Source organism: Thalassophryne amazonica, chromosome 12, assembly GCF_902500255.1.
Source record: "Thalassophryne amazonica chromosome 12, fThaAma1.1, whole genome shotgun sequence".
Taxonomy (NCBI): Eukaryota; Metazoa; Chordata; class Actinopteri; order Batrachoidiformes; family Batrachoididae; genus Thalassophryne; species Thalassophryne amazonica.
Genome location: NC_047114.1, coordinates 102,316,504 through 102,328,670, shown reverse-complemented (window position 1 = coordinate 102,328,670; position 12,167 = coordinate 102,316,504). Strand labels below are relative to the sequence as shown.

Genomic DNA, 12,167 nt, shown 5'->3' with positions numbered 1-12,167 from the left:
TCAGACTGAAATGATGGTTCTTGGTCCAGTGAGACATCGCCATCAATTTGACCAGCTAACGCTCGGCCTAGGCTCATGTGTCAGACGTCACACTGACAAACTGAGGAACCTTGGGGTAAGTTTTGATCCTACGTTGTCCTTTGACCTCCACATTAGAAAAATTACAAGGACTGCTTTCTTCCACCTGCAAAATATAGTGAAGATTCGTCCCATCCTGTCTATGACTGATGCTGAGACCCTGATCCATGTGTTTGTCTCTTCCAGATTGGACTACTGCAGTGTTCTATTTTCTGGTTTACCGCAGTCCAGCATTAGGGCTCTACAATTGTTTGAAAATGCTGCAGCCAGACTTTTGACAGGATGCAGAAAGTTTGACCACATTATACCCATTTTGGCGTCTCTTCACTGGCTTCCTGTCACAGTGAGATTAGATTGTAAGGTTACTAACCTATAAAATTATTCATGGACTGGCACCTTCCTACCTAGCTGACCAAATTAAACCCTATGTACCAGCCCGGGTTTTGTGTTCTCAGGGTGCAGGACTACTTTGTGTCCTTAAGGTGAATAAGAAGTCTGTGGGTCACAGAGCTTTCTCTTATCGTGCCCCTGTTCTGTGGAATGATCTCCCTGCGTCAATAAAACAGTCAGATTCTGTGGAGACTTTCAAGTCCAGACTTAAACGCACTTATTTTCCCTTTCATATGGCTAGCATACTGGTATAGTGCCGCAGCCTCAACTTTATCTACAACCCCAATTCCAATGAAGTTGGGACATTGTGTAAAATGTAAATAAAAACAGAATACAATGATTTGCAAATCCTCTTCAACCTACAGTAGTGTTCAGAATAATAGTAGTGCTATGTGACTAAAAAGATTAATCCAGGTTTTGAGTATATTTCTTATTGTTACATGGGAAACAAGGTACCAGTAGATTCAGTAGATTCTCACAAATCCAACAAGACCAAGCATTCATGATATGCACACTCTTAAGGCTATGAAATTGGGCTATTAGTAAAAAAAAAAGTAGAAAAGGGGGTGTTCACAATAATAGTAGCATCTGCTGTTGATGCTACAAACTCAAAACTATTGTGTTCAAACTGCTTTTTTTGTATCAATCCTGTGAATCATTAAACTAGTATTTAGTTGTATAACCACAGTTTTTCATGATTCCTTCACATCTGCGAGGCATTAATTTTGTTGGTTTGGAACCAAGATTTTGCTGGTTTACTAGTGTGCTTGGGGTCATTGTCTTGTTGAAACACCCATTTCAAGGGCATGTCCTCTTCAGCATAAGGCAACATGACCTCTTCAAGTATTGTGACATATCCAAACTGATCCATGATACCTGGTATGCGATATATAGGCCCAACACCATAGTAGGAGAAACATGCCCATATCATGATGCTTGCACCACCATGCTTCACTGTCTTCACTGTGAACTGTGGCTTGAATTCAGAGTTTGGGGGTCGTCTCACAAACTGTCTGCGGCCCTTGGACCCAAAAAGAACAATTTTACTCTCATCAGTCCACAAAATATTCCTCCATTTGTCTTTAGGCCAGTTGATGTGTTCTTTGGCAAATTGTAACCTCTTCTGCACGTCTTTTATTTAACAGATGGACTTTGCGGGGGATTCTTGCAAATAAATTAGCTTCACACAGGCGTCTTCTAACTGTCACAGCACTTACAGGTAACTCCAGACTGTCTTTGATCATCCTGGAGCTGATCAATGGGTGAGCCTTTGCCATTCTGGTTATTCTTCTATCCATTTTGATGGTTGTTTACCGTTTTCTTCCACGCGTCTGTTTTTTTTGTCCATTTTAAAGCATTGGAGATCATTGTAGATGAACAGCCTATAATTTTTTGCACCTGCGTATAAGTTTTCCCCTCTCCAATCAACTTTTTAATCAAACTACGCTGTTCTTCTGAACAATGTCTTGAACGTCCCATTTTCCTCAGGCTTTCAAAGAGAAAAGTATGTTCAACAGGTGCTGGCTTCATCCTTAAATAGGGGACACCTGATTCACACCTGTTTGTTCCACAAAGTTGACAAACTCACTGACTGAATGCCACACTACTATTATTGTGAACACCCCCTTTTCTACTTTTTTTTACTAATAGCCCAATTTCATAGCCTTAAGAGTGTGTATATCATGAATGCTTGGTCTTGTTGGATTTGTGAGAATCTACTGAATCTACTGGTACCTTGTTTCCCATGTAACAATAAGAAATATACTCAAAACCTGGATTAATCTTTTTAGTCACATAGCACTACTATTATTCTGAACACTACTGTATATTCAATTGAATACACCACAAAGACAAGATATTTAATGTTCAAACTGATAAACGTTATTGTTTTGTGCGAATATTTGCTCATTTTGAAATGGATGCCTGCAACACGTTTCAAAAAAGTTAGGACGGGGCAACAAAAGACTGGGAAAGTTGATGAATGCTCAAAGAACACCTGTTTGGAAACAGGTGAGTGTCATGATTGGGTATAAAAGGAGCATCCCCAAAAGTCTCAGCCGTTCACAAGCAGAAATGGGGTGAGGGTCACCACTTTGTGAGCAACTGCATGAAAAATAGTCCAATAGTTTAAGAACAATGTTTCTCAATGTTCAATTGCAAGGAATTTGGGGATTCCATCATCTACAGTCCATAATATAATCAGAAGATTCAGAGAATCTGGAGAACTTTCTACATGTAAGCAGCAAGGCCAAAAACCAACACTGAATGTCCGTGGCCTTTGATCCCTCAGGCGGCACTGCATTAAAAACAGACATTGTGTAAAGGATCTTACCGCGTGGGCTCAGGAACACTTCAGAAAACCATTGTCAGTTAACACAGTTCGTCACTACATCTACAAGTGCAAGTTAAAACTCTACCATGCAAAGTGAAAGCCAAACATCAACAACATCCAGAAACACTGCCACCTTCTCTGGGCCCGAGCTCATTTGAAATGGACAGACGCAAAGTGGAAAAGTGTGCTGTGGTCTGATGAGTCCATATTTCAAATTGTTTTTGGAAATCATGGACGTCGTGTCCTCTGGACAAAAGAGGAAAAAGACCATCCAGATTCAAAAGCCAGCATCTGTGATTGTATGGGGGTGTGTTAGTGCCCATGGCATGGGCAAGTTACACATCTGTGATGCACCATCAATGCTGAAAGGTACATCCAGGTTTTGGAGCAACACATGCTGCCATCCAAGCAACGTCTTTTTCAGGGACGTCCCTGCTTATTTCAGCAAGACAATGCCAAGCCACATTCTGCACATGTTACAACAGCGTGGCTTCATAGTAAAAGAGTGCGGGTACTAGACTGGCCTGTCTGCAGTCCAGACCTGTCACCCATTGAAAATGTGTGGCGCATTATGAAGCGCAAAATACGACAATGGAGACCCCGGACTGTTGAACAACTGAAGTCGTACATCAAGCAAGAATGGGAAAGAATTCAACCTACAAAGCTTCAACAATTAGTGTCCTCAGTTCCCAAACGCTTATTGAGTGTCGTTAGAAGGAAAGGTGATGTAACACAGTGGGAAACATACCACTGTCCCAGCTTTTTAGAAACGTGTTGCAGGCATCCATTTCAAAATGAGCAAATATTTGCACAAAAACAACAAAGTTTATCAGTTTGAACATTAAATATCTTGTCTTTGTGGTGTATTCAATTGAATATAGGTGGAAGAGGATTTGAAAATCATTGTATTCTGTTTTTATTTACATTTTACACAACGTCCCAACTTCATTGGAACTGGGGTTGTAAATTCTGGGTCTTTTAGTGAAGCTTAGGGATAGTGGCCGGCGATCACCTTAGTATTTCTTCTGTTTTTCTTGTTCTTTAATGCTGACAAATTATACTGTATTTGTTGTCTTTCTGATGCCTGATTCTGTTTTTTCTCTCTGTTTAAGGTGCAGCTCCATCCAGAGGTGGGTGTGGTATTTGTGCTGGAGACCCTCCTGTCCTGTGCACCAACAGCATTTCCTGTATATTTGTTTTGTGAATTGTTCTGTAATTTATGTCTGTATCATGGCCCAAGCAGAGGGTCACCCCTTTGAGTCTGGTCTGCTTGAGGTTTCTTCCTCAGAGGGAGTTTTTCTTACCACTGTTGCTCTGGGAGTTAGTAAGGTTAGACCTTACTTGTGTGAAGCACCTTGAGGGAACTCTGTTGTGATTTGGTGCTATATAAATGAAAATAAATTGAAATTAAAACACTTATTCACCTTTTGATCACAGACTCAGTTTAATGCCATTTCTTTGTTTAAATCAGAATTTATTGGTAAATGAAGTCTTCTCTGCTTCGTTCTTTCTGTTCTGGCCTTTTGTTGTTCCTCTTTTTTTCTGATATTGTGTTTATTCAAATCGACCCCACGTGGTTTCTAAAATAAATGTTATTTTCTTTAATGAATATTAGAGAATTTGATGGCTGCACTTTGTGGAAAACAAATCAAACACTTACTCACTTTGGCATAAAAATCATTTATCTCTTCTCAGGGAGGGCCGGCTGTCGTCATGGAAAACGGACAGACCACCACGACCACCAAGCTAGGTCTGCCGCCGCTCACGCCCAACCAACAGGAGGCGCTGCAGAAGGTAGTATGCACTGTGCCCGTTTTCGCGTGGGCTTACTGTCTCAGAGCGGCTTGTGATTGGTTCGGTCCTGTGTCCAGGCGAAGAAGTACGCAATGGAGCAGAGTATCAAGAGCGTCCTGGTCAAGCAGACCCTCGCCCAGCAGCATCAGCTCTCACTTTCTCAGATGGCATCTTTGACTATGAGTCTGGGTGACGCCCTCTCACCGCTGCAGTCGGTAAGTAGCTGATACCAGGCCGGTCCCTGAAACCTACCTCGTGTCCTCTGAGCCAGAATATCAGTGTCACGGCTGGACTTTGTTGCCCAAAATGTCACATGTGCTTTCTGATGGACTTCTTGTAGTTCTGGACCTTTTCTGATAGTTTCTCACAAACTGACATTTTCTGACATCTTGTTGAGACCAAAAAGCTTTTTCAACAAGTGACTGATACTTTGGATCAAAACATTTTCTGGGACTCGGACAGATGTTGACGTGTCACCAGCAGTGCTGCCACCGTTACTTTGAAATGTTACTTTATGCAGTTACTAACAAGGTAACTAGTAATGTGACTTGGTTTCTCTTAAGATTGAGTCATCAGTACAGTAACTAATAATGACTTTTCTGAGTACCCACTCTTAAAAATAACCAAGTTAGATTACTAGTTACCTTATTAGTTACATTCTGCAGCTGCAGACAAGTTGTCCACAGCTGCTAATGAAGTAATTGTGGCAGTCCTGGTGGTCAGAGTCGGTATGAGTCGGGATGCTTTGTGAATTTGTGTTGGCCCTCGAAGAAGGTGTTTGCATGTTTGTCCATCAGGCCTCTGCTGCTTCCACTGGAGCAGGTAGACTGTCCATCTGGATCATCCAGTCCACCAGCTAGAAATGGGTACTGGCTTTGACCAGGGAAGCAACCTGGTGTCCCAACCAGCAGGACTTGTAGACTGATCCTCTTCATCCTGCAGAATCTGGAGATAAGCACTGATTCCAGCCTGTCTCCGGGTCCGAACAGGACTCAATTCCACTCCTGGTTCCACCATTGCAGACTGGTTTTTAGACCTGGGTGCCAGTAAGTCTTTGTTGTCTTTAAACTGGAAGGACTTTGTCTCAAACCTGAGCCCTGGATTTTTCAGATTTCCACATTTGTGAGCTTTAAGATGCTTCTGGTTGTGGGTTTGAGACTTTTTCTTTGTTTTGTATAGATATATACTCACAGACTGCAGGCTTACTTGTAGTTCCTAGGGTTTGTAAGAGTAGAATGGGAGGCAGAGCCTTCAGCTTTCAGGCTCCTCTCCTGTGGAACCAGCTCCCAATTCAGATCAGGGAGACAGACACCCTCTCTACTTTTAAGATTAGGCTTAAAACTTTCCTTTTTGCTAAAGCTTATAGTTAGGGCTGGATCAGGTGACCCTGAACCATCCCTTAGTTATGCTGCTATAGACGTAGACTGCTGGGGGGTTCCCATGATGCACTGTTTCTTTCTCTTTTTGCTCTGTATGCACCACTCTGCATTTAATCATTAGTGATCGATCTCTGCTCCCCTCCACAGCATGTCTTTTTCCTGGTTCTCTCCCTCAGCCCCAACCAGTCCCAGCAGAAGACTGCCCCTCCCTGAGCCTGGTTCTGCTGGAGGTTTCTTCCTGTTAAAAGGGAGTTTTTCCTTCCCACTGTAGCCAAGTGCTTGCTCACAGGGGGTCGTTTTGACCGTTGGGGTTTTACATAATTATTGTATGGCCTTGCCTTACAATATAAAGCACCTTGGGGCAACTGTTTGTTGTGATTTGGCGCTATATAAAAAAAAAATTGATTGATTGATTGATGGTTTTGTTTGTGGCGATCAGGATGCTGTGTAGTGGTTTTGGGGACCACACTATGATTTTTGTGGTCCAGTAGTTCCATTCTGCAGTGTCCTGATGAACATTGGGTTTGTTCTGACAGTTCACACCAGTGTTTCCTGTTTGTTTACTTCAGGTGGCAGCGCAGCGCCAGCGTGCGCTGGCCATCATGTGCCGCGTCTACGTAGGTTCCATCTACTATGAGCTGGGCGAGGACACTATCAGACAGGCCTTCATCCCCTTTGGACCAATAAGAAGCATCGACATGTCCTGGGACTCTGTTACAATGAAACACAAGGTCAGAGGTCACTGCACACAGCACACAGCAACAGAGCACAAGTTCCTTCTTCACGTTCCAGGATCGGCTACAGACCTGCTGGAGGAGTAAACTGCTGCACTTCCTGTCTGTGTCTGCAGGGGTTTGCTTTTGTGGAATACGAGATGCCTGAAGCTGCTCAGCTCGCTCTGGAACAAATGAACTCTGTCATATTGGGAGGCAGAAACATCAAGGTGAGTGTAGCATCCCGACGCTCTGGCACGGCGTCACCGATGCCCTGCCTCGTTGTGTTTTGATTCATAAAACCTCACATGCACAACATCGCCACCTACAGTATATCAAGCTTCTGTTTAATAACAAAATCAAGGTCTAAGTAAAACTGCGGGTCTTCGGAGTTGGTTTGGCGCTGTGCCGGAGTTGGTTTGGCGCTGTGCCGGAGTTGGTTTGGCGCTGTGCCGGAGTTGGTTTGGCGCTGTGCCGGAGTTGGTTTGGCGCTGTGCCGGAGTTGGTTTGACGTTCGGGATAATTTACTGTGTACCCACTCCAGCTGATGTGGGGTGTCATGCTAGCTGCTGAAGTCACACGGGACCCGGAGCGCTCACCCCACTGTTTTTGTCCTTGTCCTCGTCTTCCAGGTTGGCAGACCCAGTAATATTGGCCAGGCTCAGCCGATCATTGACCAGCTGGCAGAAGAGGCCCGGGCCTTCAACCGGATCTACGTCGCATCAGTCCACCCCGACCTCTCAGATGAAGACATCAAGAGTGTTTTTGAGGCCTTTGGCAAGATTAAGTCCTGCATGCTGGCCCGAGAACCAACCACCGGACGCCACAAAGGTTACGGCTTCATCGGTGAGCCGAGCTGTCTGCCGCTGCTAGGCGTGGACAGGAATTTCTTGTTGCATACTTGAGTTTGTTATTTGTATTTTTGTCCAGAGTATGACAAGGCCCAGTCGGCCCAGGACGCCGTGGCCTCTATGAACCTCTTTGATCTTGGGGGTCAGTACCTGCGGGTGGGAAAAGCAGTCACCCCCCCAATACCCCTTCTCACCCCAACTGGCCCTGGAGGTCTCCCGACTGCCGCCGCCATGGCTGCTGCTGCTGCCGCCACGGCAAAGATCAGCACCCCGGTAAAATACTGTACCGCGCTGGTAAAATACTGTCATTCTATAGTTGTATGACAATAACAACACATCTAAAACTTAAAATTAACATCAATAACTGCAACAGAACAGGAGGCATGAATGTACTTTTTTCACTATTAGACAGGATTTGTTTTTTCTTTTTTTCTTTTGCAGTAGTGCGCAGTATTTGGGCGTTGTGTTTTTATTATTATTATTTTGCAGTAGTGCGCAGTATTTGGGCGTTGTGTTTTTATTATTATTATTTTGCAGTAGTGCGCAGTATTTGGGCGTTGTGTTTTTATTATTATTATTTTGCAGTAGTGCGCAGTATTTGGGCGTTGTGTTTTTATTATTATTTTGCAGTAGTGTGCAGTATTTGGGCGTTGTGTTTTTATCATTATGATTTTGCAGTAGTGCGCAGTATTTGGGCGTTGTGTTTTTATTATTATTATTTTGCAGTAGTGCGCAGTATTTGGGCGTTGTGTTTTTATTATTATTTTGCAGTAGTGTGCAGTATTTGGGCGTTGTGTTTTTATCATTATGATTTTGCAGTCGCGCGCAGTATTTGGGCGTTGTGTTTTTATCATTATGATTTTGCAGTCGCGCACAGTATTTGGGCGTTGTGTTTTTATCATTATGATTTTGCAGTCGCGCACAGTATTTGGGCGTTGTGTTTTTATCATTATGATTTTGCAGTCGTGCACAGTATTTGGGCGTTGTGTTTTTATTATTATTAAAATAATAATTTGGGCGTTGTGTTTTTGTTATTATTATTTTGCAGTAGCGCGCAGCATTTGGGCGTTGTGTTTTTATTATTTTGCAGTACCGCGCAGCATTTGGGCGTTGTTTTTGTTATTATTTTGCAGTAGCGCGCAGTATTTGGCCGTTGTGTTTTTGTTATTATTATTTTGCAGTAGCGCGCAGTATTTGGCCGTTGTGTTTTTATTATTATTATTTTGCAGTAGCGCGCAGTATTTGGGCGTTGTTTTTATTATTATTATTTTGCAGTAGCGCGCAGTATTTGGGCATTGTGTTTTTATCATTATTATTTTGCAGTCGTGCACAGTATTTGGGTGTTGTGTTTTTATTATTATTATTATTATTTTATTATTATTTTGCAGTCGTGCACAGTATTTGGGCGTTGTGTTTTTATTATTATTATTTTGCAGTCGTGCACAGTATTTGGGCGTTGTGTTTTTATTATTATTAAAATAATAATTTGGGTGTTGTGTTTTTATTATTATTTTGCAGTCGTGCACAGTATTTGGGTGTTGTGTTTTTATTATTATTAAAATAATAATTTGGGTGTTTTTTATTATTATTATTATTTTGCAATAGTGCACAGTATTTGGGTGTTTTTTATTATTATTATTATTTTGCAGTCGTGCACAGTATTTGGGTGTTTTTTATTATTATTATTATTTTGCAGTAGTGCACAGTATTTGTGTGTTTTTTTATTATTATTATTTTGCTGTCGTGCACAGTATTTGGGCGCTGTGTTTTTATTATTATTAAAATAATAATTTGGGTGTTGTGTTTTTATTATTATTATTATTATTATTATTATTATTTTGCAGTCGTGCACAGTATTTGGGCGTTGTGTTTTTATATTATTATTTTGCAGTAGTGCACAGTATTTGGGCATTGTGTTTTTATTATTATTATTATTATTATTATTTTGCAGTCGTGCACAGTATTTGGGCGTTGTGTTTTTATTATTATTAAAATAATAATTTGGGTGTTGTGTTTTTATTATTATTTTGCAGTACTGCACAGTATTTGGGCGTTGTGTTTTTATTATTATTAAAATAATAATTTGGGTGTTTTTTATTATTATTGTTTTGCAGTAGTGCACAGTATTTGGGTGTTTTTATTATTATTATTTTGCAGTCGTGCACAGTATTTGGGCGTTGTGTTTGTATTATTATTAAAATAATAATTTGGGTGTTGTGTTTTTATTATTATTATTTTGCTGTCGTGCACAGTATTTGGGCGTTGTGTTTGTATTATTATTAAAATAATAATTTGGGTGTTGTGTTTTTATTATTATTATTTTGCTGTCGTGCACAGTATTTGGGCGTTGTGTTTGTATTATTATTTTGCAGTAGTGCACAGTATTTGGGTGTTGTGTTTTTATTCGTATTATTATTTTGCAGTCGTGCGCAGTATTTGGGCGTTGTGTTTTTATTATTATTCAAATAATAATTTGGGTGTTGTGTTTTTATTATTATTTTGCTGTGGTGCACAGTATTTGGGCGTTGTGTTTTTATTATTATTATTTTGCTGTCGTGCACAGTATTTGGGCGTTGTGTTTGTATTATTATTAAAATAATAATTTGGGTGTTGTGTTTTTATTATTATTATTTTGCTGTCGTGCACAGTATTTGGGCGTTGTGTTTGTATTATTATTTTGCAGTAGTGCACAGTATTTGGGTGTTGTGTTTTTATTCGTATTATTATTTTGCAGTCGTGCGCAGTATTTGGGCGTTGTGTTTTTATTATTATTCAAATAATAATTTGGGTGTTGTGTTTTTATTATTATTATTTTGCTGTAGTGCACAGTATTTGGGTGTTGTGTTTTTATTATTATTCAAATAATAATTTGGGTGTTGTGTTTTTATTATTATTATTTTGCTGTAGTGCACAGTATTTGGGTGTTGTGTTTTTATTATTATTCAAATAATAATTTGGGTGTTGTGTTTTTATTATTATTATTTTGCAGTCGTGCACAGTATTTGGGTGTTGTGTTTTTATTCGTATTATTATTTTGCAGTCGTGCACAGTATTTGGGTGTTGTGTTTTTATTATTATTTTGCAGTCGTGCACAGTATTTGGGTGTTGTGTTTTTATTATTATTTTGCAGTAGTGCACAATATTTGGGCGTTGTGTTTTTATTATTATTATTTTGCTGTAGTGCACAGTATTTGGGCGTTGTGTTTTTATTATTATTCAAATAATAATTTGGGCGTTGTGTTTTTATTATTATTATTTTGCAGTCATGCACAGTACTTGGGCGTTGTGTTTTTATTATTATTAAAATAATAATTTGGGTGTTGTGTTTTTATTATTATTATTTTGCTGTAGTGCACAGTATTTGGGTGTTGTGTTTTTATTATTATTCAAATAATAATTTGGGCGTTGTGTTTTTATTATTCAAATAATAATTTGGGTGTTGTGTTTTTATTATTATTATTTTGCAGTAGTGCACAGTATTTGGGTGTTTTTAATTATTATTATTTTGCAGTCGTGCACAGTATTTGGGCGTTGTGTTTTTATCATTATTATTTTGCAGTCGTGCACAGTATTTGGGCGTTGTGTTTTTATCATTATGATTTTGCAGTCGTGCACAGTATTTGGGCGTTGTGTTTTTATTATTATTAAAATAATAATTTGGGCGTTGTGTTTTTATCATTATGATTTTGCAGTCGTGCACAGTATTTGGGCGTTGTGTTTTTATCATTATGATTTTGCAGTCGTGCACAGTATTTGGGCGTTGTGTTTTTATTATTATTCAAATAATAATTTGGGTGTTGTGTTTTTATTATTATTATTTTGCAGTCGTGCACAGTATTTGGGTGTTGTGTTTTTATTATTATTATTTTGCAGTCGTGCACAGTATTTGGGTGTTGTGTTTTTATTATTATTTTGCAGTAGTGCACAATATTTGGGCGTTGTGTTTTTATTATTATTATTTTGCTGTAGTGCACAGTATTTGGGCGTTGTGTTTTTATTATTATTATTTTGCAGTCATGCACAGTATTTGGGCGTTGTGTTTTTATTATTATTAAAATAATAATTTGGGTGTTGTGTTTTTATTATTATTATTTTGCTGTAGTGCACAGTATTTGGGTGTTGTGTTTTTATTATTATTCAAATAATAATTTGGGCGTTGTGTTTTTATTATTATTCAAATAATAATTTGGGTGTTGTGTTTTTATTATTATTATTTTGCAGTCGTGCACAGTATTTTGGCGTTGTGTTTTTATTATTATGATTTTGCAGTCGTGCACAGTATTTGGGCGTTGTGTTTTTATTATTATGATTTTGCAGTCGTGCACAGTATTTGGGCGTTGTGTTTTTATCATTATTATTTTGCAGTCGTGCACAGTATTTGGGCGTTGTGTTTTTATCATTATGATTTTGCAGTCGTGCACAGTATTTGGGCGTTGTGTTTTTATTATTATTAAAATAATAATTTGGGTGTTGTGTTTTTATTATTATTATTTTGCAGTAGTGCACAGTATTTGGGTGTTTTTATTATTATTTTGCAGTCGTGCACAGTATTTGGGCGTTGTGTTTTTATCATTATTATTTTGCAGTCGTGCACAGTATTTGGGCGTTGTGTTTTTATCATTATTATTTT

General features: G+C 39.2%; 1 protein-coding gene across 1 annotated transcript in view; it reads left to right on the top strand.

Moving 5' to 3' along the window:
* The window catches only part of puf60a (poly-U binding splicing factor a), a 35,776-nt gene that overhangs the window by 2,767 nt on the left and 20,842 nt on the right, over positions 1–12,167 (top strand). The window contains exons 2-7 of the mRNA XM_034183677.1: positions 4,496–4,594; positions 4,672–4,809; positions 6,543–6,704; positions 6,824–6,916; positions 7,319–7,532; positions 7,617–7,810. Coding sequence (XP_034039568.1) covers positions 4,496–4,594; positions 4,672–4,809; positions 6,543–6,704; positions 6,824–6,916; positions 7,319–7,532; positions 7,617–7,810 — 900 coding nt within the window. The remainder of the gene's footprint in view (positions 1–4,495; positions 4,595–4,671; positions 4,810–6,542; positions 6,705–6,823; positions 6,917–7,318; positions 7,533–7,616; positions 7,811–12,167) is intronic.